At 38.8% G+C, this 27,993-nt stretch overlaps 2 protein-coding genes across 4 annotated transcripts; both read left to right on the top strand.

Moving 5' to 3' along the window:
• Positions 1 to 4: 4 nt before the first annotated feature.
• Positions 5 to 11,170, top strand: LOC131327294 (F-box protein SKIP23-like). The gene is made up of 6 exons (XM_058360389.1): positions 5 to 1,537; positions 3,775 to 3,837; positions 5,460 to 5,561; positions 9,034 to 9,204; positions 9,321 to 9,400; positions 10,880 to 11,170. Exons 1-6 carry the CDS (start codon positions 125 to 127, stop codon positions 10,923 to 10,925), a joined length of 1,875 nt encoding a protein of 624 aa, XP_058216372.1. The 5' UTR covers positions 5 to 124; the 3' UTR covers positions 10,926 to 11,170.
• Positions 11,171 to 15,793: 4,623 nt separating this feature from the next.
• LOC131327292 (F-box protein SKIP23-like) lies at positions 15,794 to 26,844 on the top strand. 3 transcript variants are annotated; one of them, XM_058360385.1, is made up of 6 exons: positions 15,794 to 17,330; positions 19,574 to 19,636; positions 21,287 to 21,388; positions 23,767 to 23,937; positions 24,041 to 24,120; positions 26,489 to 26,844. In XM_058360385.1, exons 1-6 carry the CDS (start codon positions 15,906 to 15,908, stop codon positions 26,532 to 26,534), a joined length of 1,887 nt encoding a protein of 628 aa, XP_058216368.1. In that variant the 5' UTR covers positions 15,794 to 15,905; the 3' UTR covers positions 26,535 to 26,844. The 3 variants fall into 3 exon arrangements, with proteins under 3 accessions (XP_058216368.1, XP_058216367.1, XP_058216369.1); XM_058360384.1 differs by lacking the exon at positions 26,489 to 26,844 and having other exon boundaries at positions 24,041 to 25,315; XM_058360386.1 differs by lacking the exons at positions 24,041 to 24,120; positions 26,489 to 26,844 and having other exon boundaries at positions 15,808 to 17,330; positions 21,287 to 21,429; positions 23,767 to 23,927.
• The last annotated feature ends 1,149 nt before the right edge of the window (positions 26,845 to 27,993 follow it).

Raw genomic sequence — 27,993 nt, 5'->3', positions numbered from 1 at the left:
TTCGTGCTTATCAACAGGGACTGCAGGTCTGCAGCTGCAGAGAGAGAGAATAGGGTAGAGAGAGAGAGAGAGAGAGAGAGAGCCAACTTCGTGCCCTAATTAGGGTTTTCGCCAGAACGAGAGAATGGCGACGATGGAGAACTTGCCCAAAAACATGGCAGTGCCCACCGCCGAGACGCCGGCGGCGACGGATTTGTGGTATCGACTCCCCGGAGATATCCTCAAATCCATCGCGAAACGCCTCACCGACAAAGCAGATGCTGCCGCTGCTTATACTAATCACATCAACGCCCTTGGTCTTCTTCGCTCCGTCTGTAAATCCTGGCGATCCTCCATCGAGAAACCTTCCTCCTCCTCCTTGCTCTCCTTGCTGCCGCTCACCCTTCCTTTCCCCATTGTCCCCTTCCGTAAACCTAACTCCAACCGCGGCCGCCACTTCTCCCTCACCCACAGCATCCTCTACTTCCTCTCCCCATTGTCCCCAACCCCAACTGCCGGCTGGTTGCTTAGGGTTCAAGAGCCCCCGTCTCGAAACAACAACGGCTCTAAAACATACCACCCCCTCAACCCACTCTCCAAACTCGAGCCGCCGGAGCGAGCTCCGAGAGCGGCGGCGTTTCCCGAATCGCTTAACCTGCTCGAGGTCGGAATAGCCGAGATCGGCAGAGCTCACTGCCTCAAGGTTGTCGACGAGAGAGAGAAGAAGAAGCAGCAGGAAGTTAAGGAGAAGTTCAAGCGGAGGACGATGGCGGAGTGCCAGGCGGAATACGAAGACGCGTACACCACCTACATCAAGAAAGTGGCCGTGTCTCTGGAGGATTACGGGGTCGTGGTGGCTATTCATTCTGGTCGACTGTGTTTCCACAAGCTCGGCGGCGACCAGAAATGGACTCTTATTGATTCTTCCAACGACCGGTACCATGACGTCGTTTACCGGAAGGGGAAATACTTTGCGGTGGACTATAGAGGGAGGACAGTGGTGATTGATGGTGCGGACTTGAAGAAGGAGGTCATGGTGACGCGCCTTGTCAAATCTCCCTTGCCGAATCTTGGTGCTTGTCAGTTCACGCGCCTTGTAGACTCGGGCAATGATCTCTTCTTGGTTGACAGGTACTTGGACACGGAAGGCGGCCAGTGTACACTCTCTATCGGAGCTGTTGCCATGGGCATGATAACCGAAGAAAGTCATCCCCCTATGACCAACTACTTCAATGTGTACAAGCTTGATGAAGAGAACAAGCAATGGGAGCTTGTTGAGGATTTGAATCATCAGGTTTTCTTCCTTGGTGATGACTACTTGTTTTCAGTCTCTGCTCAGGATTTTCCTGGACTGAAAGGAAACTGCATATATTTCTCTGACTGTATGTTTCGTGCTCGGAATGAGAAAGAAGCCAACATTGGAAAATCCTGCGTCCTCACGGGTGTTTACAACTTGAAAGATCGTAGCTGTGGGCCACTCTCAATGTTTCCAGACCACTGGCCCATTTTTTCGCCTCCGCCAGCTTGGCTTAAGCCAAAACACCGTGAAGGAATGATGGTATATTGATCTCATTGTTTGTTTAGATTACAGTCGTGCATAACATGATAGTAGCTGAATTGCTCATTACATGTGATTTGGTTTCCTTTCCATTATGTTACTATTTTTACGGGCTAGTATTAAGCAAATTCATATGATCCTTATTTATCTTCGTCTATGCAACTGGCTATGAATTTTCTATAGCATTCAGCAAACTGGAAAGCATGTTTGTCTAATGGCCAGATACCTCAACATCCAAGTCCTCCATCCACTCCACTCCCTCCCCTTCCTCAAATTCAGCCATGAATTTTTCTGATCTGTATGCCACCATGAAGTATGCATCATTCTATCCAGGAAGTATGAATTGTTTACTTTGGTATCAAGCATTCGTCGAGTATCAAGGGATGCATTTTGCTAAATATTCATGCCATATTGTATTGCTTTCTAGCTTCGGACATTCTAAATCTTGCGGTTTTGGTAGGTGTGCTTTGCTATTTATTTATCTATATACTTTTAAGCTAATTTTCCATAGTACACTATCGAATCAGCGATTCTTCCCTTTAGTCGCTATTGTATCAACAAGCAAAGAGCAAGCCTTGATGTGTTATGTTCTTTCTTCTGCAAAAAATTAACAATTTATGTCATTTATACTTGCCAGTAATGAGATGCTACAGCTACTATGGCAACATTTATGCCAACATGTTGCTGTCACGAGAATTATATATATGCTTTGTTTCGATTTGTTTGTACATTGGAGTAGATCTTACTATTTCCTAATTTATATCAAATCTAAACTGGAGAGAACCTGTCTTTTGGGATGTTCATTCCATAGGACGGGCTTTCAATGTGGTTTAATCTATTTTTGATTTCATACACGTTATCCATGACACCAATGCGAAGTTCTCATCACATTACGGCAAGCATAAATCTCATTATGCTTTGGAAAGTCATTGTAATATCGAAACTTACTAAAAGTAAGTACAGTGATTGGATGTATTAGCTCGGGCTAAAAGTTTGGTATTGTTTCATTTCATGACAAACATGTGAATCGATAATGAATATGTAGCTCGGTTGCATGGGATGACTTCTAAGCACTAATTTTTGCCTTTGCAAAATGTTTCTGAATGTTTAGGTTGGTTTTCTTCTATTTTTTTGTTGGATGAGAAATGTGATAGGAAAAGGAACCCATCTTCGGTATATTACCCATGGTAGGACAAAGAATCGAATCGCTCATTACATGTGAATTGGTTTCTTTTCATTACATGGTTTTATACCCATGTTATGCACGACTTAAGCCAAAACACCGTGAAGGGATGCCGGTATGTTGGTCTCTAGGTTTGTTTACTTTACAGTCATGCATAACATAATATTAGCTGAATTGGTTTCTTTTCCATTATGTTACTACTTTAAGGGCTAGTATTAAGCAAATTCATACTCATACGATTCACATCGTCTTGCCAAACTCATTTAGCTTCCATCAATGCATTTTGAGTATATCTTTGTGCAACTGGATATGAATTTTCTTTAACATTCAGCAAACTAGAAAGCATGGTTGTGTAATGGCTAGACAGGCAGACACCTAAACATCCAAGTCCTCCACTCCCTCTCCTTCCTCAAATTGAGCCATGAATTTTCTGATGTATATGCAACCGTGAAGTATCTAGTATGCATCATTCTATATTTCTATTCGTGAACTATGAATTGTTTACTTTGGTATCAAGCATTGGTGGAGTATCAAGAGATGAATTTTGTTAAATATTCTTGCCATTTTGTATTGCTTCATCTTGTATTGTTTTGTAGCTTTTGATATTATAAACCCTGCAGTTGTGAATCACTATTGAATAAACAAACAAGGAGCGAGCCTTGATGTGTAATGTTGTTTCTTCTGCAATAAATTAGCAATCTAGGTGATTTATGCTGATATTTCAGCACCTTCCATTAATGAGATGCGACAGCTACTATGGCAACATATAAGCCAATATGTTGAACCTAGGACCTCGCTTTCATCATGATTATTTATATGCTTTATTTCTATCTGTTCGTACATTGGAGTAGATCTTGCTATTTCCTTATTTTTATCAAAATTTAAACCAGAGAGAACATGTCTTTTGGGGTGTCGACTTGGACGGGCTTTTGATGTGGTTTGATCTATTTTTGATTTTATACTCGTTATCCATGTCACTCTCTACCCAAACACCAATGCTAAGTTCTCATCTTTCCATGATTTTTGCATTGATTTTGAAGTGTGGAAATTGCAGGAAGGGATGAAGGAAGATGAACTGCAGAGAGATGTTGCTGCTTTCAAGCAAGATATGCTTGAGGTGCCATTCCAGCCATTATTGACTTCTTCTTCTTCTTTTTCTTGACATACTCGGCTATGATCTTGTTGATGCCTTCTTTTTCTTAACACTCAAAACAATTGCCCATATCTGTGGACATCATTATTTAAGCAATAAGGATATATTCTGTTGTCAAGTAGTAATTTTTACCAATTTCCTCCAATAAGACATTATAGGGATTAGGTGGATAGTTCGAAAACGATCTAAACAGGTTTAGAGTAGTGTATGCTTCTAAAATGCGAGCTTGGAATTATGATGTGGGAAGTCATTGTATTATAGCAATTCAGTAAAAGTAACTGATACACTTGAATCAGTTGGTTTGAGGAGTTGTGGATGAAATTGTGAACCGAGGTCAGTGATAGGATGCTTAAGTCGGGCTAAGAGTTTGGTATTATTTAGTTTCATGACAAATATGTGGACCGTTAGTAAGTATGTAGCTCGGTTGCCTGGGATGACCAATGACTTCTAAGCATTAATTTAAGTCTTAGAGAAATATGTGCGGATGTTTAGGTTGGTTTAAGTTTGTTCTTTTCTCATTTGATGAGAAATGGAAGACGAAAAGAACTCATCTTTGGGTTTTATACTTGGTTGCATGAAGAGAGAGCGGGAGCGAGGATAAGTAGAAGATTAGGAGCGTCGAGAGGAGGTGACGAAGCGCACTGGCTGCTTTAATGAAAGTTGTACGGCATGTATACCACGACCTATGTCTTGAAGTTTACTTATCAAGTGCTTTCCTGTTCGTGTCATTCATATTCATACTTTGTACTGTAGTTTTTATTTGAACTATCTGGGAAGAGATATTTTTTTTAACTTCTGCTGTTATTGCCTATTGGTAGTATTTGGTACACTCTACTACCTCTACTGTCCTCTTCATCTCATCCTGCTTTCTTTATTCACCGTTCTTTACCTATGATTGTTCTCTACATATTCCTACACTTTTGCGTCTCACTTTGTTCCCTTCTCTGTTATCTGGATGAATCGTGTTTCTCCTCCTACTATGTTCCATATCATTGTCTTTCTTGTTGTCCTTGAAACATTCACTTCTACATGACAAGAATGGGTCATTATTCAAGCAAAATATGAAAGTGGCCTCCTTGACATTGATGATCAATATCAGCAAAACCCAAGGCATCCCAACAAGTGAAACATGTAGTCAAATTGATGTAGCCTCCGGGGATCGCAAGAAGATAATGTTAGTGATATATTCAAGTTGTCAAAGCAGTCTTAGAAGCCTGATATGAAGACTTGGGCTAGATATATGGTTTATATAAGACCAATTTTTAAAGCCAAGTGATAAATTCCTGATTTTTCTATACTAGGATCGTGCCAAAGCTCCCATCTTCATAAGGAGCAAGCTCCCTTAAGCTCGTTAGTTGGGAGCGCAAAAGCGGGCTCCTAAAGTCGGAGGTACACCACTGTAGGAGCTCCCTGCTACTGAGGTTTTATACCCTTGATAGTATGAATCATCTATTTATGTTTCGGAATCATTCCATATCCTGTAATAGGTTTATTCTCATTTCCACCTTTTTATTCATGGCTGCAATATGTTATCTTTATTATGTGGCTATAGTTGGTGTTTGACAAAATGTTTAATCACTTTTCAGCAATCTCCCGAAGCAAAGAAGAAAGCTGCGGAAGCAAAATTTAGAGGAGATGATGCCTACAGACGGAAGGACTATTTGGTGGCCCTTGATGCTTACACACAGGTGCCTAAAATTTTCATTGTCTCTTTCTCTATTTCATTGTCTTGTAAGTCCCATAGTTTGCTGGGTTCATGATTAGCCATTAAAATGCTTATTGTGTGGAACAACTAAATGAGAATAGGCTTTTGTGGCTGGGAAGTGAATTGAGGTCTCTCTTTTGGTGAATTAACATATGGATGATATTTCTTATTGGTGATTGTAACTATTGATATATCCATATTTACATACAAATTTTGATATTTGTGTATTTTCAAGATGGTAATTTTTTGGTTAATGGAATTCTTCCTTGACGATAACTAAATTTTCTGCTATTCTTTTAAGACGTTTTCATCCTCTTTACCAATTTTTCTTGTATTCAGACCTGTGCAATGTGCGAGTTGTTTTTGAAATAGATTTTAGTTGAGAGATGTATTATCAAATGTTGAATAATTATGTGCTTAGCAGAATGAAATGCAACAAATAATAGTTTGATTACTTAAAATAGAAATATATATTTTTTTAACGGGGAATACATCATATGGAATTGACATCCGCAATTGAAGAACAAACAAAAAAAAATTGATTTCTTTTTCTTTCCTTTTTGATCAAAATTTTATTCTTCTAGTATTAGAAGAAATAGTTTTCTTTTTTTAATTTCCCACCTTGATATACTAGCAATAATAAGTACAAAAAATAAAAGAAGATAAAGTAGATAAAACCACCAATTCTCCTTTCAAAAAAGTACATTGTACATTTTGTGGCCAATACGTACAATGATATCATGTAAAAAGATGAGCTAGTAATATTGCTTATTGCTCTTCGAAATACTTATCCATCCACTGATGCAATTATATGAAGAAGAGACTCAAGAGTGCAAAAGAGATATATTATGAGGGTGTTTGGTAAAGATTAGAATTTTGAATTATTGGATTAAATAATGCATTTTAGGGTGTTTGGTAGAGGTTAAAATTTTAGTGGTTTGGAGAATCAATTCTCAAGAATAGGGTAAAAAACTGTCTTTAAAAAACTGCTCTGGAAGACGTTTTCGGTTTCAAGATTATTGGTTTATGACAGTTGGACAGTCTAAAAGACATGACAACCCTTGATTATGAAAATCCACAAATAAAATAAAGGGCATTATGGTAATGTTAAAGCATCCAAGTCCAACTCAAATCAATTGGCAATGAGTGGAAAGGCTGCCCATGATTATACACAAGTTTTGGAGGTCATAATTAACCAATGTGGGACAAACTAATACTCCCCGCACGTGCGACCCCTGACCCGTGTGTGGAGAGTTAAACATCGGATCCACAACACTGGGATCATAACAAAACTAGGCGCGCTTGACGCACAAACAACGGGGCAATCAACCGAGAGTCTTGTCCAAAAGCCTCCGAAATCCTAGCTCTCATACCATGTTGAAGCATCCAACTCAAAACCAATTGGCAATGAGTGTAGAGGCCATCCATGATCATATACTAGTTTTGGAGGTCATAATTAACCACTGTGGGACAAGCTCTATCACGTAAAAAATACATGCATAATTTATTCTACAGATTATTCTCCCATCACTCTTTCTATATTCACAATCTATGCCAAACACTTTAGTCTTTTGCAGATCTTGATTATAATCCAGAATCCAATAATCTATAATCTAAAAACTATTCTCTCCCGAACACTCTAAATATGGGGAATTAGAAGTTATTGAGGAACACCTCAAGAACAGAATTAATCTAGATAGCAATTCATATATCTATGGAGTGCAACTTATAAGAGTCACTGCTGATAATAGAAAGAGATACAGACACACAATGATAAACACTTGAGACTATACCAAATCATGGAGAGTCCGCTTTATTTTGAGACTATATAGTGCGATACAATGGTTGTGATTTTTGTATTTGAGATATGAGGACCATTAAGCTAAATCTCAAACCGTTATAATCCGAAATTGATCAAAAGCATCCTAGCCCATGACAATCTACCAATAAGACTTCAAAAAAGGTGGATAAAAGATAGATGCACGTAGTTGAACTATGTAGAAGGATACACCCCTAAACTTAATTATGCAGAACTCTTGAGACAAAATGAAGTTCAACTAAGTACGGAAATAGAAAATAAACTGGAAGAAGAGAAATTTTGGAGAAATTAATGCTCATGTAATGAATGTTGAATAGGATGGGGAGAGGGATAGTTGGATAGATATATAGACAGTCTATGAGGATAGCAGAATTTCATTTTCTGGTGGGTGAAGGGACGAAGCAGAAGACCAAGTGAGACAAACTCTTGACTATAAATAAATGAAAGCAACAGAAGAGTCACATATAGTGAAATAGTTCTATAGTTGCTCCAAAAAGCAATTAAACCAAATTATAAAATAAAATAAATGCCATCCATATGTAATTCTGGCTACTATGTTTTACGCCTCACAAACACTAATTTATGCCTCTTTAGACGTTGATAGCAAATAAAAGCTATAAGTGAGTGATAAACGTGACAATGAATAGGGAAAAAAAAAACAAATTGAATATGTATGAGCTTCACAAATGTAATGCTAATGAGTAGTAATGTAGGAAGAGATGAAGAGACAAAAACAAAATTACCCTTCGAGTAAATGTGCTTAATGAAAATATATGGAGGACAACAATGTATGGAATGTATCAATTCAATGTAGAATTGGGATACAATAAGTTGAAAAACTTTCTGTTTCTGTAACTTAATAATGGCGGGACAGTGGAGTCGTATTCTTTCATTATGAATGCCAACTTTCTAAATCATTGTTAAAAGGACACATGGCAGTTTCTCATGGCTTTTAAAAGGACATGTGGCACTTTGAGAGAGTATACCAACATGATAGTCTACTTTATAGATATTTTATATGATTCCTTCTTTGCAGTCAGCAAATAGCCACTCAAGCACCCACAATCCAGGACAAAAGCCAACAAATTAGATCAGATGTCTCTATTCAAGGGGTGACGATGTCATCAGAGCAAGTCGTTTTTGTTAGAATGATATTGTTCCTACTTAGTTGACTTGCACAAGTCTCGATTTTGGGTGGGGGTGGGGGGGTGGGTTTCCTTTTCTTTTTTTAACACAACCAATAATGTTTGTAGGCCTTTGAAAGCAGGAGACTACATGAGGGTACATACCTAGACTCATGTATAGAAATTTTTTTGACGAGTACAGGAGACGAGAAATCTGGTTTGGTACCAGAGTCCAATCTAGTTTCTGCTTCTTGGTTTTTGAGTAATGGTACTGTTTGGAAGTGGGACTTCTCATGACCTATATTCTTGGAAGAGATGAAATATTGATGGAAAAGTTGTAATGGTTAGATTAACAAGATAATAAGGATTTTAAAATCACAATAAAACTATTTTACTGAGAACTGTCACTTTGCTCCCCGGATCCAAATGTTGATAATTATAGTTCCCTGCATTGTTTTTAGAATGCTCATGTGACCCAAGGTAATTCTTTTTAAATGCTGATGGATATACAGGCAATTGATTTTGATCCTAGTGATGCTACTTTGCTCTCCAATAGAAGTGTCTGTTGGATCCGTCTGGGACAAGCGGAGCATGCCTTGACTGATGCAAATGCCTGCAGAGCACTAAGACCGGATTGGCCAAAGGCATGCTACCGTGAAGGTGCTGCTTTACAGTTATTACAGGCAAGCCCTCAAACTTCTAATCAAAATTCTGAATGCTGTTCGCTAAACTAAAGTTTAAATGAATAATCCCTTCGTTTTTTATCTGATTTTTTTCCCTCTCCCCCTTGCTATTGCAGAGGTTTGATGAGGCAGCCAATTCTTTCAAAGAGGGTGTGGAGCTTGACCCCGACAGTAAGGAACTTGCAAATGCTTTCAGGTTGTGGAAAAACAATCTTCTTCTCTGCTTTCAACTGATGTTCTTGCATTTAATATGCGTTTGTGTTCCATTAAATACGCTTTTTTCGTATCTTTTCCCGAGTCTAGAACGCTTCCCTATTTCAGATTCATTATGTGTATTCATGGAGGCTGTATTTGGATATTGGATTTGTGGAGGGAAAAGGAAACGAACTTGAAATAATTTACCTTTTCTGGTTGGGTTAGGAAAATGAATATATTGGTTGGGAAAATCCTTTTAGAACCTTAAACCCTCAAGCTTTGAAGAACCAAATCCCACTGCAAAAGCCACCCCCCCCCCCCCCCAAACCTCCCCGCCCTTTTTTTTTTGCTCGGCAAAAGAAAGATTTTGTTTCATTTGAAACGTGTTTCATTGATTAAATGGCTTCACGACGAGGAAAAACTGGCATCCCAGCCCTCAACATTCATAAACCACTAAGGACCCGGGGATAGGGGAGGGGATTCCAACCAAAGGTTGGATACATCTGATGGGCCTAAAACCCAAATCCAGTAAAATCAGAGATGAGCCCATATAGAATATGGTCCCATCTCATCCCAAGAACCCAAAATGACCCTAGCCCTAGCACCATAACTCTTACAACCGCCGCCCACCATCATGCCACCATCTAACCACCCCAGAAAATCCCACCAAGGCCGAGAGAAGCATACGGACTCTGACAACGCCAGCCAAACGACATTGTTCACCCACACCGCCAAGGAAACGTCCAAACTTTCCTCAAGAACGGCCTGAGAAGCCTATTGTAGGCAGCAATTCCCCTATTTTCCTAAAGCTTGTCCTGCAGCGGAACTATAGAAGTGGAAAATCTGTCACATAAGTTCTGCTGCCTTTATCATGTTCAAGTGTACCATCTTCTACATTACATCTTGTCATTGAAAACCAAAACTAAGGTGTTCTTCGGATGGGAAGAGCCAGGTAATGTCAAATGTGAAGTATCTTAAAAGTACTGAATTCAAGTTATGAGGCGGTGAAAATGTTCTGCTGCCTTATAAGTTTTATGACATTGATGAATATTTCAGGCATACAGATAAAAGAGGTACCTACTTTTGTATGTTAGCACTGGAGCTGATACGATTTTAAAGTTAATTATGTTGCCAACATTTTCTTATTACTCGGTTGACCAAATGACCTTGATGTCATTCGATTATTCAATAACAGTGAAATGTGGAAGTCTTTGACCTAGCAAAAAAAGGAAAAGAAAAAGGAAAAAATGAGAGAACACAGGTGCAACTATTTTAACATCATTACATTAGCATACATGGCAAAACTCAGCTGTATTCATGTACTTTTATCTCGCATTTAAATGGATGAGGATACTATGGTGAAAGCACTATAGTCTAAATATTCTAGTTTCTAGTATAGAGAACTTGACATTACCATAATCTCATCCATCAACTAGTACCATAGCTCCTTAACTGACTGCTCTACTTTCAATCTTTGCAGGGAAGCTGTTGAAGCTGGGAAGAAATTTCATGGTACAAACCAGTAAAAATCATGATGGCGCTTAAAAAATGCATGTCAAATGAGAAAGAAGAGGGACTGAAACTTGACTTAATTAGTTGTTGGGATCACTGTAGATACTAATTGTAGAAATCCAGGCCAAATACTTGTTACTAACTTACCATTATGTTTCTTTGTTAAGTTCGAAGTGGTGTTACTTTTGTTAGAGGTTATATCCAGTTCCCTTGCTTCTAGTATAAGCGATGAGGATACATGTTTCTTTTGAGGCTACCATTTCTCCTTTTTCTCTCCCTTATCTACAGTTTACAAGGTGAATTACATGCTAGTATTAGACTGCCTTGCGAGATGCCCTTGGCTTTGATGCGGTGATTGAAATTGGCGATAAACAGGTGGCCATTCTGTTTCTCTTTATTGTCTCTGAGCTTGTTCCTCCCCCACTGGGAGATGGTTGCTCTAGTTGAAGACTCTAGGGATTTGTTGTTGATGATTGGGTTTGGGTCCATACGTGCTAGTAATGATTTTCGTTTGTCAATTGATCAAGTCTTGCGTATCTTTAGGCTACAAATGAAACAACTCCTCTAGCTCAATCGGTTCATTTCAGAATCATTTGGTCTTGGTTTGTTTGGTAATTGAATGATTTCAAATTAGATATTTAGCTCGTTTCATTATTGGAGGATCAAATACCAGAACTATAGAGCTCAAGCCCTACCTTTCAATAAACTTCAAGCGGCTCTTCAATTTTTGGTGATTTAGAGTATCGATTGCGGAGAGAGAGAGAACACCAGATGAGTTATTGGGGCAGGGGGGGTTTTGGTGACAAGAATTTGAGAGAGAGAGAGAGAATTGTGAATGAAACAACGTAGTTTTGGTGACAAGAATTTGTGAATGGTGACAACAATTTGAGAGAGAGAGAGAGAGAGAGAGAGAGAGAGAGAGAATTGTGAATGAAACAACGTAGTTTTGGTGACAAGAATTTGTGAATGAAACGTTGTAGTTTTGGTTTAGCAATCTTTCAGTAACACCTTAAATTTTTTCAGTGACACCTCCAAATTTTAACCAGCCCACCCACGGTTGCCGAAACTTTATCCCCCCTACTGGAAGTTCAGGATTGAAGTTAAGTAGATGTCCAGAGGTCTTGGATTTGGTACTATCATTCTTGGCTGAGAGATGCTAGGTCTTGTCTAAGCCCTTAGCGGTCTTGGCTGAGATTTGGTGGCAAACATGTAACTCTTTTGTCTTTGTTTGTAACATTTAGTGAAAACCGTGGTATGCTGCCCTCGACGGTGTATCGCCGTTGATGTTTTCTTATAGTGATCCTAGCATAAAGTAGGTTGTTTATAGTTTTAACACCATAAAAAAAAAAATTAGAATTATTAGTGATCAACAGGGGATTTCAGAAATCGAATTTGATGAATTAATTTTTTTTCTTCCCAACATTTTTTTTTTGAAAAGCTCTTCCCAACTTAATTGGTTTGAAGTTTGATCATTTATGGAATTTTTAAGTGGGTGAATTTTGTATAGTTAAACTTTTTTTTTTGAAAGGCAAAAAATTTCATTAGTCTCAGAAATTGTTACAAAAATTAATAGGAACAATGAGTGATGGCATCATATTCCTAACTCAAGACCTATACAAGAGCTACAAAGCTAAGGGTAATCTTATACACATCCGAGACCTAAATCCAAATTTGGCAAGAAGCCAAATATGAAAATCCAATTGGGACAAAACCCACACTCATCGGCCTAAAAGTCCAAATAAATAAAACTTAAGCTCAAACACCTATGATGCCTAAAAGCCCAAATAAAAGGACAAGCCCAACAATACACGCTCCAAATAGAATCCGCGGGCACAAAGCATCCATCAATCAGACTTTACTGGTATTCAAGCTCCCCTTTGTAATTTAAAAGTCTTTTCATTTTATTTTCTGTTTTTAAAATTTTTGAAAATAAAGTTGCTTTTAAGCCCCTTTACTTCTACTTTGTAAGAGATGGAGTAGCAAAAGAGAACACTAATGCTAACTGCACAGATAATGGAGTACATACTCCATGCACATATCGTTTTAGAACACGTTTCGGATCCTACAAACATAATCGAAGCCGTTCATTTTGTTTAAAATATTTTATTTAGGGCCTCTGTAAAAAATCATTTCAACTGAATACTTGTAGGGCCTTTACGAAAGAACCAACTTTGTCTCAGAATTCAGGCCAAATTCTAGGACAAAGTTGAATGTTCTGTAAAGGCTTTACCGGTATCTGATAAAACTTATTTTTTGCAGGGACCATAAACCAAATATTTTAAACCAAATGACCGGCTCCGATCATGCTTGTGAGACCCGAAACAAGTCCCAAAACGATATGTGCATGGAGTATGTACTCCATTGTCTGTGCAACTAGCACAACTCAAAAGAGAATGGGTTTACTTTGGTTGGATGAGAGAGAGGGAGCGGAGGTGTTTATGTTAGCTAATTTGGAGGAGGAGTTAATTTATGGTATGTCTCGTGGAAAAGGAGTGAGTGGATGGTGACTTCTTAGATTTGTTAGGATCAAGGCTTGGTTAACTTATGTTAGCATTCTAGTCACAATTTGGTTTACCAACATAAACCGTTTAGGTTAGGGCAAGTCGTTAACTGGGGTTAGGTTAAAAAGGCTAAACACACACCAAATTATAGTATTACATGGTGCACAAATACTGTTATAAGCTAATTAATTAGTTGTTCTACTTGAGTCAATTGTATTAATCACAGTGATCACTATTGACCGACGTCGATAATAGTAGGGCTGCTAAACGAATCAAAATGGCTGGAGCTCGGCTTGACTTTTGGCTTGTTCAAATTCGTCTACGAAAAATATAAGCCGAGCTTACTCACTTTTTTATTTTTATTTTTATGAATTCAAGCTAAGCTTGAGCATATGAGTGTTTGGTTCGATAGACTCGTGAATAAAGAGGTCATTTCTTAAATATTACAAATATAGAGATAGAATTAATAAATGTCTCAAAATATGAGATCTGCGTCGACATTTCATATAGATATTTTCACCAGTTTTATAGTACCGTTGCATTCAAATAAAAAATATCCTATGTGACATGAAAATTTAAGGTTTTGAGGATTTTTAATTTAATGAATGCATCTAGTAACTAAATCTTATGTTTATGAATTTTTTTGACCTAGATTAATGATGCTAATTCTTTTTTATGGCTTTAAATTAGCCCATTTCATTTTGCAACTTAACGAATCTAGCTTGAAAACTCAAAACTTAATGAGTTTAAGCTCATACTTGAAAGCTCAAGATTGACTTTGCGTATTGCACAAGCCAAGCCAAACTTAAAACGAATACAAAATTTCAAGCTCGAGCCGAGCTTGAATAATTGATCTCAAAGAGTTTCAAACTCAAGCCAATCTTGAACACATGTAATAAGAAGTGTCAAGCTTGAGCAATACTGTGTTTGACTTATTTGGCTCATTTAGCACCCCTAGATAATATAGTATTACTATGTACCTTTGGCTTAATTTGGTTAAGTGGTCTTTCTCCTTAGATTTGAGTCCCGAGAGTGAGGTTATGGATTCAAGTTGATGAAGTAGCGATCGATCCGTTGTAATAATCTAACTCACCAACATACTAAGATCTTATCGCCTGAAAAAAAAAAAATTTGAATAGATAATGGTAGTACTTTGTTTTGATAACACAACCCATAAATATCGACTTTAGTCCTTCTCCCTTGTACTAAAATTTGAGAATAGTAGCAGTAATTTTCCATTTTCCTTTTCGTGAAAGACAAAAGCATGTAACACGATCCAATATCAATACACTACGGGTAGACGTACATCCACTAAAAAACTGCCAAATGCACCTTTGGTACATTATTAGTAATTAACCATCTTCGTTTTTGAGATTTTAGATAATGAGTGGAGAGATAGATAGAAAAATGATAGTAATATTTAAATAAAATTTATTAAAGACCGTGCGGAGAAAAAAAATTTAAAATCCAAAATCTTAAAACGAACATGATTGTGTCTCTAGACTTTCCCATATGCCTCGATGTACGGGTTTACACCATTGACCATCGTCGTGTTTGGTCATGACCTGTACCTCTCAACATTGTGTTTGATCATGGCTAATGGTACGGGTCCACCTGCCCAAGGACTAGGTGGCTAGGCCATTAAGGCATGAGGATGTTCTCACTAGTGAAAAAATTGTGCAGCACAATTTATTCATTTATAATTATAAGTTGTTCACACTAGTAAATAAGCTCTTCATCAGGATGAATAACATGCAAATTTGACACAATTTTTTAACCAAAAACATTAGTAGAAATACCACCAAACACAACTTATTTATCCATAATCACAAACTATGCACGATCTTAACCGTCTGTCTGTATTTTGGACTGTCCGAATTTAAATAAAACTTTTTAAACTCTTTCCCGAAAATTTTTTATTTATCGGGACTGTCCAAAATGCAGACCAACAGCTGAGATGATGCATGACAAAGATGTTGTGCTCATGCAGTGTGCAGCCCTTCACACAGGCCTCTAGGGTTCCTCATTTGGGCTCCCAAAAATAGATAATCTTTTGGCCTCATTTAGCTTAGTTTGGCTAATCCAGTTGGATTAATTTTATTTCTCTTTATTTAAATTTTTATGTATTTCTTAGTTTTATATTATTTTATATTATTGAATCGTTCCGACGACAAAAAATTAAAAAGTAAAAACTTGGTTCGAAAATATTTTTTCCAAATAATATTTCTCGATTTTTCTTGGTCGAGACAAACTAATAAAAAAATAACACTAAACTAAAAAAAAAATCAACGTCAATGTTTGAGCTCTAACTTTCCGTTAAGTGAAAAGAGCCGTTGTCCTTTGTTTTGTTAGAGAGAGGGAGACTACCATATTCGTGCTTATCAACAGGGTCTGCAGCTGGAGAGAGAGAGAGAGAGAGTAGAGTAGAGTACAGTAGAGAGAGAGAGAGAGCCCAACTTCGTACCCTATTAGGGTTTCCGCCAGAACGAGAGAATGGCGACGATGGAGAACTTGCCCAAAAACATGGCAGTGACCACCACCGAGACGCCGGCGGCGACGGATTTGTGGTATCGACTCCCCGGAGATATCCTCAAATCCATCGCAAAACGCCTCAGTGACAAAGCAGATGCTGTGGCCGCCGCTGCTTCTTCATCTTTTTCTACTAATCACATCATCGCCCTTGGTCTTCTTCGCTCCGTCTGCAAATCCTGGCGCTCCTCCATCGAGAAACCCTCCTCCTCCTCCTTACTCTCCTTGCTGCCGCTCACCCTTCCTTTCCCCATTGTTCCCTTCGGACCCTTCCCCAACCCTAACCCTAACTCCTACCGCGGCCGCCACTTCTCCCTCACCCACAGCACCCTCTACTTCCTTTCCCCAACTGGCGGCGGCTGCTGCTGGTTGCTTCGGGTTCAAGAGTCGCCGTCGTCTCAAAACAACAACGGCTGTAAAACATACCACCCCCTCTATCCCCTCTCCAAACTCCAGCCCGAGCAAGTTCCGAAAGCGGCATTTCCCGAATCCCTTAACCTGCTCGATGTAGGAATCGCCGAGATCGGCAGAGCTCACTGCCTCAAGATTGTTGATGAGAGAAAGAAGAAGCAGGTTGAGAAGGGCAAGAGGAAGACGATGGCTGAGTGCCAGGCGGAATATGAAGATGCCTACACCAGCTACATCAAGAAAGTGGCCGTTTCTGCGGTGGATTACGGGGTCGTGGTGGCTATTCATTCTGGTCGACTGTGTTTTTTCAAGCTCGGCGGCGATCAGAAATGGACTCTTATCGATTCTTCCAACGACCAGTACCATGACGTTGTTCACCGGAAGGGGAAATACTACGCGGTGGACTATAGAGGGAGGACAGTGGTGATTGATGGTGCGGACTTGAAGAAGGAGGTTATGGTGACGCGCCTTGTCGAATCTCCCTTGCCCAATCTCGGTGCCTGTCAGTTCACGCGCCTTGTCAAATCGGGCGATGATCTCTTCTTGGTTGACAGGTACTTGGTGGACACGGAAGGTGAGTGTACACTCTCTATCGGAGCTGTTACCATTGGCATGATTACCGAAGAAAGTCATCCCGATATGACCAACTACTTCAATGTCTACAAGCTTGATGAAGAGAACAAGCAATGGGAGCTTGTTGATGATCTGAATCATCAGGTTTTCTTCCTTGGTGATGACTACTTATTTTCAGTCTCTGCTCAGGATTTTCCTGGACTGAAAGGAAACTGCATGTATTTCTCTGACTTTATGTTTCTTGCTCGGAATGAGAAAGAAACGAACATTGGGATATCCTGCGTCCTCACAGGTGTTTACAACTTGAAAGATCGTAGCTGTGGGCCGCTAGCAATGTTTCCAGACCACTGGCCCATTTTTTCGCCTCCGCCAGCTTGGCTTAAGCCAAAACACCGTGAAGGGATGATGGTATATTGATCTCATTGTTTGTTTAGTTTACAGTTGTGCATAACATGATATTAGCTGAATCACTCATTACATGTGATTTGGTTTCCTTTCCATTATGTTACTATTTTTAAGGGCTAGTATTAAGCCAATTCATATGATTCTAATTTATCTTCTATGCAACAGGCTACGAATTTTCCATAGCATTCAGCAAACTGGAATGCATGGTTGTTTTCTATTCATTAAGTATGAATTGTTTACTTTGGTATCAAGCATTGGTCGAGTATCAAGGGATGCATTTTGCTCAATATTCAGGCCATATTGTATTGCTTTCTAGCTTCTGACATTTTAAATCTTGCGGTTTTGGTAGGTGTGCTTTGCTATTATTTTATCTATATACTTTTAAGCTAATTTTCCGTAGTACACTAGCGAATCAGCGATTCTTCCCTTTAGTCACTATTGCTCCTTCCCTTTAGTCACTATTGCATCAAGAAGCAAAGAGTTTCTTCTGCAAAAAATTAACAATTTAGGTGATTTATACTTGCCAGTAATGAGATGCGACAGCTACTATTGCAACATTTAAGCCAACATGTTAAACACCAGACCTTGCTGTTGCGAGGATTATATATATACTTTGTTTCGATTTGTTTGTAGATTGGAGTAGATCTTGCTATTTCCTAATTTATATCAAATCTAAACTGGAGAGAACCTATCTTTTGGGATGTTCATTCCATAGGATGGGCTTTCGATGTGGTTTTAATCTACTTTTTATTTCATACACATTATCCATGTCACCAATGCTAAGTGCTCATCACATTACGCCAAGCATAAATCTCATTATAATTTGGAAAGTCATTGAAATATAGAAACTTACTACAAGTAAGTACAGTGATTGGATGTATAAGCTCGGGCTAAAAGTTTGGTATTGTTTCATTTCATGACAAACATGTGAATCGATAATGAATATGTAGCTCGGTTGCATGGGATGACTTCTAAGCACTAATTTTAGTCTTTCCGAAATGTTTCTGGATGTTTAGGTTGGTTTAAGTTCTTTTTTTCTTCTTTTTTTTTGTTGGATGAGAAATGTGATACAAAAAGGAACCCATCTTCGGTATATACCCATGGCAGGACGAAGAACCGAATCGCTCATTACATGTGAATTGGTTTCTTTTCATTACATGGTTTTATACCCATGTTATGCACGACTTAAGCCAAAACACCGTGAAGGGATGCTCGTATGCTTGTCTCAAGAATTGTTTACTTTACAGTCGTGCATAACATAATATTAGCTGAATTGGTTTCTTTTCCATTATGTTACTACTTTAAGGGCTATTATTAAGCAAATTCATACGATTCACATCGTCTCGCCAAGCTCATTTAGCTTCATCCATGCATTTTGAGTACATCTTTATACAACTGGCTATGAATTTTCTATAACATTCAGCAAACTGGAAAGCATGTTTGTGTAATGGCCAGACAGGCAGACACCTAAACATCCAAGTCCTCCACTCCCTCTCCTTCCTCAAATTCAGTCATGAATTTTCTGTTGTATATGCAACCGTGAAGTATGCATCATTCTATATTTCTATTCATGAACTATGGATTGTTTACTTTGGTATCGAGCATTGGTGGAGTACAAAGAGATGCATTTTGCTAAATATTCTTGTCATTTTGTATTGCTTCATCTTTTATTGTTTTGTAGCTTCTGATATTCTAAACCCTGCAGTTTTGGTTGGTGGGGAGTTATGATTGTGCTTTGCTATTTATAAATTCATACTTTTAAGCAGAATTTCCATAGTACACCAGCAAATCAGCGATTCATCTTTTAATCGCTATTGAATATACAAGCAAAGAGCGAGCCTTGATGTGTTATGTTGTTTCTTCTGCAATAAATTAACGATCTAGGTGATTTATGCTGATATTTCGGCACTTGCCATTAATGAGATGCGACAGCTACTATGGCAACATATAAGCCAATATTTTGAACCTTGGACCTTGCTTTCATCATGATTATTTATATGCTTTGTTTCTATCCGTTAGTACATTGGAGTAGATCTTGCTATTTTCTTATTTTTGTCAAAATTTAAACCAGAGAGAACATGTCTTTTGGGGTGTCTATTCCCTTGGACTTGGACAGGGGCTTTCGATGTGGTTTGATCTATTTTTGATTTCCTACACGTTATCCATGTCACTCTCTACCCCAAACACCAATGCTATGTTCTCATCTTTCCATGATTTTTGCATTGATTTTGAAGTGAAAATTGCAGGAAGGGATGAAGGAAGATGAACTACAGAGAGATGTTACCGCTTTAAAGCAAGATATGCCTGAGGTGCCATTCCAACCATTATTTACTTTTGTTTTTTTCTTTCTGACATACTCGGTATGATCTTGTTGATGCCTTCTTTTTCTTTAACACTCAAAACAATTTCCCATATATGTGCCTCTGTGGACATCATTATTTAAAGCAATAAGGATATATTCTGTGGTCAAGAAGTAATTTTTACCAATTTCCTCTAATAAGACATTATAGGGATTACGTGGATAATTCGAAAACGATCTAAACAGGTTAAGCGTAGTGTATGTTTCTAAAATGCGAGCTTGGAATTATGATTTGGGAAGTCATTGTATTATAGCAATTTAGTAAAAGTAACTGTTACACTTGAATCAGTGGGTTTGAGGAGTTGTGGATGAAATTATGATCCGAGTTCAGTGATAGGATGCATAAGTCGGGCTAGAAGTTTGGTATTATTTAGTTTCATGACACATATGTGGACCGTTAGTAAGTATGTAGCTTGGTTGCATGGGATGACTTCTAAGCATTAATTTTAGTCTTAGAGAAATATGTGTGGATGTTTAGGTTGGTTTAAGTTTTTTCTTCTTTTTTCATTTTTCGTTTGATGAAAAATGGAAGATGAAAAGGTACCCATCTTTGGGTTTTATACTTAGTTGCACGAAGCGAGAGCAGAAGTGGAAGCGGGAGCGGGGATAAGTAGAAGATTAGGAGCGTTGAGAGGAGGTGACGAAGTGGGCTGCTTTTATGAAAGTTGTACAACATGTATACCATGGCCTATGTCTTTAAGTTTACTTATCAAGTGCTTTCCTGTTCGTGTCATTCATACTTTGTATTGTAGTTTTTATTTGAACTATCTGGGAAGAGAATTTTTTTTAACTTTTGCTGTTATGGCCTATTGGTAGTATTTGGTACTCTTTACTGTCCTCTTTATCTGATGTTGCTTTCTTTATTCACCGTTCTTTTACCTGTGATTGTTCTCTACATATTCCTACACTTTTGCATCTCACTTTGTTCCCTTCTCTGTTATCTGGATGAATCATGTATCTCCTCCTACTACGTTCCATATCATTGTCTTTCTTGTTTTCCTTGAAACATTCACTTATACATGACAAGAATGGATCATTATTCAAGCAAAATACGGAAGAGGTCTTCTTGACATTGATGATCAATATCAGCAAAACCCAAGGCATCCCAACAAGAGAAACATGGGGTCAAATTGACGTAGCCTCTGGGGATCGCAAGAAGATAATTTTAGTGATATATTCAAGTTGTCGAAGCAGTCTTAGAAGCCTGATATAAAGACTTGGGCTAGATATATGGTTCATCAAAGACCAATTAATAAAGCCAAGTGATAAATTCCTGATTTTTCTATATGAGGATCGTGCCATAGCTCCCATCTTCGTAAGGAGCGAGCTCCCATCTCAATGGGAGCGGGTTCACTTAAGCTCCTTAGTTGGGGGCGCAAAAGCGGGCTCCTAAGGTCGGAGCTACACCACTTTAGGAGCTCTCTGCTACTAAGGTTTTATACCCAATGATAGTATGAATCATCTGTTTATGTTTCTGAATCATTCCATATCCTGTAATAGGTTTATTCTCGTTTTCCACCGTTTTATTCATGGCTGCAGTATGTTAGCTTTATTATGTGGCTATAGTTGGTGTATGACAAAATGTTTAATCACTTTTCAGCCATCTCCCAATGCAAAGAAGAAAGCTGAGGAAGCAAAATTTAGAGGAGATGATGCCTATAGACGGAAGGATTATTTGGTGGCCCTTGATGCTTACACACAGGTGCCTAAAATTTTCATTGGCTCTCTCTCTCTCATTGTTTTGTTAGTCCCATAGTTTGCTGGGTTCATGATTAGCCATTAAAATGCTTATTGTGTGGAACGACTAAATGAGAATAGGCTTTTGTGGCTGGGACTATATAGTGTGATACAATAGTTATGATTTTTGTATTTGAGATACGAGGACCATTAAGCTAAATCTCAAACCGTTATAATCCGAAATTGATCGAAAGTAACCTAGCCCACAAGTAACAATCTACCAGTAAGACTTCAAAAAAGGTGGATAAAAGATAGATGCACGCAGTCTAAATTTGTGGAAGGATACCAACTTACTATTTACTTTTTCTTTCTCGCCTCACTCGATGGATTACACCCCTAAACTTAATTATGCAGAAATCTTGAGACAAAATGAAGTACAACGAAGTACGGAAATAGAGAATAAAATGGAAGAAGAGAAATTTTGGAGAAATTAATTCTCATGTAATGAATGTTGAATAGGATGGGGAGAGGGATAGTTGGATAGATATATAGAAAGTCCATGTGGATAGCAGATGAATTTCATTTTCTTTTTCTGGTGGGTGAAGGGACGAAGTAGAAGACCAAGTGAAACAAACTCTTTACTATAAATAAATGAAAGCAACAGAACAGTCACATATAGTAAAATAGTTCTATAGTTGCTCTGAAAAACAATTAAACAAAGAAAATAAAATAAAGGCCATCCATTTGTAATTCTGGCTACTATGTTTTACGCCTCACAAACACTAATTTATGCCTCTTTAGACGTTGATTGCAAATAGAAGCTATAGGTGAGTGATAAACGTGACAATGATTAGGGGAAAAAAACAAGGGCAAAGTCCACTTTTACCCTCCGTGGTTATCGCCATGTGCGGATACCCCCCTCATGGTTCAAAACTGACCACATAACCTACCTGTGGTTTTGAAAATGTGCAGATAGACCCCCTACCATCATGTTTTCCATCCATATTAACAAACACAACATTAAAAGACCAATATACCCTCATCATGTTCCTTGATTCTTCTTCTTTTTTAAATCTAACCACACCATCCCCTATACCAAAAATTGAATCCAAACCATTGATATTGTAAATTTTGACGAATACCACATCTATGTCAAAATTCAAGTCAATCAAAAAATGAAAAGCTCATGGTCGAATCAATTTTGTTATGAAATTAAAATTTCAAGTTTGAATTTACTAAAAATTAGATCACTGGGTTATTGATGCCTAATCGAGATGATTTTTTACAGAGAAACTCTATTCTTTATTTAATACATTATACACCTCTATTAATATGGATGGAAAACATAACGGCATGGGGTCAATCTGCACATTTTCAAAACCATAGGTAGGTTATGTGGTTAGTTTTGAACCATGAGGGGGGTATCCACGCATGGCGATAACCACAAGGGGTGAAAGTTGACTTTGCCCAAAAAACAAATTTAATATATTTGAGCTTCACAAATGCATTGCTAATGAGTAGTAATGTAGGAAGAGACAAAAACAAAATTACCCTTCAAATAAATTTGCTTAATGAAAATATATGGAGGACAACAATGTATGGAATGTATCAATTCAATGTAGAATTGGGATACAAGAAGTTGAAAAACTTCCAGTTTCTGTAACTTAGCAATGGCTGGACATTGGAGTCTTTTTCTTTCATTATGAATGCCGACTTTCTAAATCATTGTTAAAAGGACATGTGGTACTTTGAGAGAGTATACCAACATGATAGTCTACTTTATAGATTTTTTTTATGATTCCCTCTTTGCAGTCATCAAATAGCCACTCAAGCACCCACAATCCAGGACAAAATCCAACAAATTAGATCAGATGTCTCTAATTCAAGGGGTGACAATGTCATCACTCATCAGAGCAGGTCGTTTTTATTAGAATGATATTGTTCCGTTCCTACTTTGTTGACTTGCACAAGTCTGAATTTGGGGGGGGAGCCGGGGAGGGTTTCCTTCTCTTTTTTTAACGACAACCAATAATGTTTGTAGGCCTTTGAAAGCAGGAGACTACATGCTCGTACATGCCTAGACTCATGTATTGAAAATTTTTGACGAGTACAGTAGAGTGTCTAAATATAGGAGAAATCTTAGTTTGGTACCAAAGTCCAATCTAGTTTCTGCTTCTTGGTTTTTGAGTAATGGTCTGTTTGGAAGTGGGATTTCTCATTACCTATATTCTTGGAAGAGAGAAAATATTGGCGGAAAAGTTGTAATCGTTAGATAAACTAGTTTACTAAGAACTGTTACTTTGCTCCCCGGATCCAAATGTTGATAATTATAGTTCCGTGTTGTTTTTAGAATTCTCATGTGACCCAAGGTAATTTTCTTTTTAAATGCTGATGGATATACAGGCAATTGATTTTGATCCTATAGATGCTACTTTGCTCTCCAATAGAAGTGTCTGTTGGATCCGTCTGGGACAAGCAGAGTATGCCTTGACTGATGCAAAGGCCTGCAGAGCACTAAGACCGGATTGGCCAAAGGCATGCTACCGTGAAGGTGCTGCTTTACGGCTATTACAGGCATGCTCTCAAACTTCTAAATGCTGTTTGCTAAAGTGAAGTTTAAATGAAAAAACCCTTTGTTTTTTATCTGATTTTTTCCCTCTTCCCCTTGCTATTGCAGAGGTTTGATGAGGCAGCCAATTCTTTTAAAGAGGGTGTGGAGCTTGACCCCGACAGTGAGGATCTTGCAAATGCTTTCAGGTTGTGGAAAAACAATCTTCTTCCCTGCTTTCAACTGATGTTCTTGCATTTAATATGCATTTGTGTTCGATTAAATATGCTTTCTCGTATCTTTTCCCTAGTCTAGAATGCTTCCCTATTTCAGATTCATTATGCGTATTCATGGAGGCTGTATTTGGATAGTGGATTTTCTGGTAAGGAAAATGAGAATAAAATGAATATATTGGTTGGGAGAATCCTTTTGAACCTTAAAACCCTCAAGCTTTGAAGAACCCAATTCCACTGCAAATCCTTTTTTTTTTTCGCTCGGCAAAAGAAAGATTTTTTTAATCATTGAAACAAGTTGCAACGATTAAAAGGATCCAATGAGTGATGACTTCACAATGAGGAAGAACCGGCGTCCCAACAAAGTTGGTATCCCAACCCTTGACATATATTTTTTTTTATCAGCCAAAAATATTTATTAATCACCGAATTCGAAAATTACAGAGATTAAAAAGACAAGGGCACAAGAAAATTAAAATTACTTAATCTTCATAGGTACCCGAGACCCAAATGCTAGTCAAAGACTGACAAAATCCTAACAAAAACCCCAACCCGAAATGCCCAACCCAAATCAATCAGGATATGAAAATGAAGTGCCGCCACCGTCGCGTAGACCGCCGTGAACCAGCCATATGTCGCCGACCCCAAAAACGCTTCCTAGCCGGCTGCTAAACGCCTCGCATCCAAACCCCATCTACTGCTGCCAGACGCCCCCCTCCACCGTGAACACCTGTCGCCTGGAATCCAAACCCACATCACATCGCCGTGCCGCCGCTCATCATCTCCATGCTGCCAACTCTGTCCAGATCCAAAACCACGCCGCTGTGCTGCCTCCCACCTTCACCACGCAACCACCCCAGAACCAAATCAACACCAATCCTCAAAACACCACGACAGCCAACGAAAACAAAACAAAACAAAAACAAAACAAAACCCACCCACCCTCTACACCACCAGCCGCCAAAAACCACCAGACTGCCACCACATCCGCCACTGCCCAACCCAGCAATAGCATCAGTAGGTCTGGAATCCCATCGCCATCCGCCGCGGCTCCACAACGCTGTTTAGCACAACCCGGCACCATCCAACAATGAGAGCCAAGGGGAGCCTGACCGGACAGGGAGGAATCGACACGCCGTTAGGTGGAGAGCACGACGAACCCAGCAGTATCGCCGCCGTCGAAACAAAGCAACGGGAAACAGATCGGAGCGGAAGGAAAACACTATAGGGAGAGAAGGAGAAGGGTTAAACAAAGAAGTTTAGTTTGTGTTATCCAGCCCTCGACATTCATAAGCCTCTAAGGACCCGGGGATAGGGGAGGGGATACCAACCAAAGGTTGGATACATCGGATGGGCCTAAAACCCAAATCCAGTAAAATCAGAAATGAACCAATATAGAATATGCGCCCATCTCATCCCAAGAACCCAGAACTATTCTAGCCCTAGCACCATAACTCTTACACCCACCGCCCACCATCATGCCACCATCTAGCCACCACCAGAAAAGCCCACCAAGGCCGAGAGAAACATCCGGTCTCTGACAATGCCCGCCAAACGACGCTGATCACCCACAGGCTCCCACCGCCAAGGAAACGTCCAAACTTTCCTCAAGAACGGCCTGAGAAGTCTATTGTAGGCAGCAATTCCCCTATTTTCCTAAAGCTTGTCCTGCAGTGGAACTCTGCTGTCGGTATAGACTAGAGGTCTTACTCAGGGAACTATAGAAGTGGAAAATCTGTCACATAAATTCTGCTCTCTTTATCATGTACATGTGTACCATCTTCTACGTTACATCTTGTCATTGAAAACTAAAACAAAGGTGTTCTTCGGATGGGAAGAGCAAGGGAATGTGAAGTTTCTTAAAAGTACTGAATTCAAGTTATGAGGTGGTGAAAATGTTCTGCTGCCTTGTAAGTTTTATGACATTGATGAATATTTCAGGCGTACATATAAAAGAGGTACCTATTTTTGTATGTTAGCACTGGAGCTGATATGTTTTTAAAGTTAATAATGTTGCCAACATTTTCTTATTACTCGGTTGACCAAATGACCTTGATGTCATTTGATTATTCAATAACAGTGAAATGTGGAAGTCTTTGACCTAGCAAAAAAAGAAAATAAAAGAAGAGAGAACATAGGTGCAACTATTTTAACATCATGATATTAGGATACGTGGCTAAACTCAGCTGTATTCATGTGCTTTTATCTTGCATTTAAATGGATACTATGGTGAAAGCACAATAGTCTAAATATTCTAGTATAGAGAACTTGCCATTGCTGTAATCTCGTCTATCAACTAGTACTATAGCTCCTTAACTGACTGCTCTACTTGCAATCTTTTCAGGGAAGCTGTTGAAGCTGGGAAGAAATTTCATGGTACAAACCAGTAAAAATCGTGATGGAGCTTCACAAATGCACGTCGAAGGAGAAAGAAGAGGGACTGAAACTTGACTTAATTAGTTGTTGGGATCACTGTTGATACTTATCGTAGAAATCGAGGCCAAATACTTGTTACTATTATGTTTCTTCGTTAAGTTCAAAGTGGTGTTGCTTTTGTTAAGAGGTTATATCCAGTTCCTTGCTTCTAGTATAGGTGATGAGGATACATGTGTCTTTTGAGGCTACCATTCCATTTATCCTTGTTATCCCCCTTATCTGCAGTTTACAAGGTGAATTACATGCTAGTATCAGATTGGCTTGCGAGTTGGCCTCGGCTTTGAAATTTAGTTGATATGGTGATTGAAATTGACGATAAAGAGGAGGCCATTCTGTTTCTCTTTATTGTCTCTGAGCTTGTTCCTCCCCCACTGGGAGATGGTTGCTCTAGTTGAAGTCTCTAGGGATTTGTTGTTGGTCATTGGGTTTGGGTCCATACATGCTAGTAGGTGACTTTCGTTTGTCAATTGATCAAGTCTTGCGTATCTTTAGGCTACAAATGAAACAACTCCTCTAGCTCGATCGGTTCATTTCAGACTCATTTGGTCTTGGTTTGTTTGGTAATTGAATGAGTTCAAATTAGATATTTAGCTCGTTTCATTAATGGAGGATCAAATACTAGAACTATAGAGATTAAGCCCTACCTTTCAATAAACTTCGAGCGGCTTTTCAATTCCTGGTGATTCAGAGCATCGATCGTGGAGAGGGAGAGAACACCAGATGAGTTATTGGGGTAGGGGGTTTTTGGTGACAAGAATTTGAGAGAGAGAGAGAGAGAGAGAATTGTGAATGAAACAACGTAGTTTTGGTGACAAGAATTTGTGAATGAAACATCGTAGTTTTGGTTTAGCAATCTTTCAGTGACACCCCAAAATTTTTCAGTGACACTTCCAAATTTTAACTGGCGCGCCCACGGTTGCTCGAATTTTATCCCCTACTGGAAGTTCTGGATTGAAGTTAAGTAGATGTCTAGAGGTCTTGGATTTTGCATTAGCCGTCTTGGCTGAGAGATTCTAGTTCTCGTTTAAGCCGTTACGCAGATTCGAGAACAAGAGATGCGATGCCAGGGCTTGTTCACCATTCCAAGCAAGCCTGATCCGCTCATTCACCAAAATTTTGACGATTTGGTGACAAATAAAGCCTAGTCACCTGAAAATTGCATATTCGGTGACACAAAATTTATCGCCGCACAATAACTCCCGTCACTGTAATTTGCCTACATTTACTAACATTTAGTGACAACCCTGGTATACTGCCCCTAATGGTGTGTCGCCGTTGGTGTTTTTTCTTGTAGTGATCCTAACATAAAGTAGGTTGTTAATAGTTTAACACCATAAAGAAAATTTACAATATTTGTGATGATCAACGAGGAATTTCAGAAATCAAACTTGATGAATTAATTTTTTTCTTCCC

Source organism: Rhododendron vialii, chromosome 5a (assembly GCF_030253575.1).
Source record: "Rhododendron vialii isolate Sample 1 chromosome 5a, ASM3025357v1".
Taxonomy (NCBI): domain Eukaryota; kingdom Viridiplantae; phylum Streptophyta; class Magnoliopsida; order Ericales; family Ericaceae; genus Rhododendron; species Rhododendron vialii.
The sequence above is the reverse complement of the archived record's forward strand: the minus strand, read 5'-3'. Positions and strand labels throughout refer to the sequence as shown.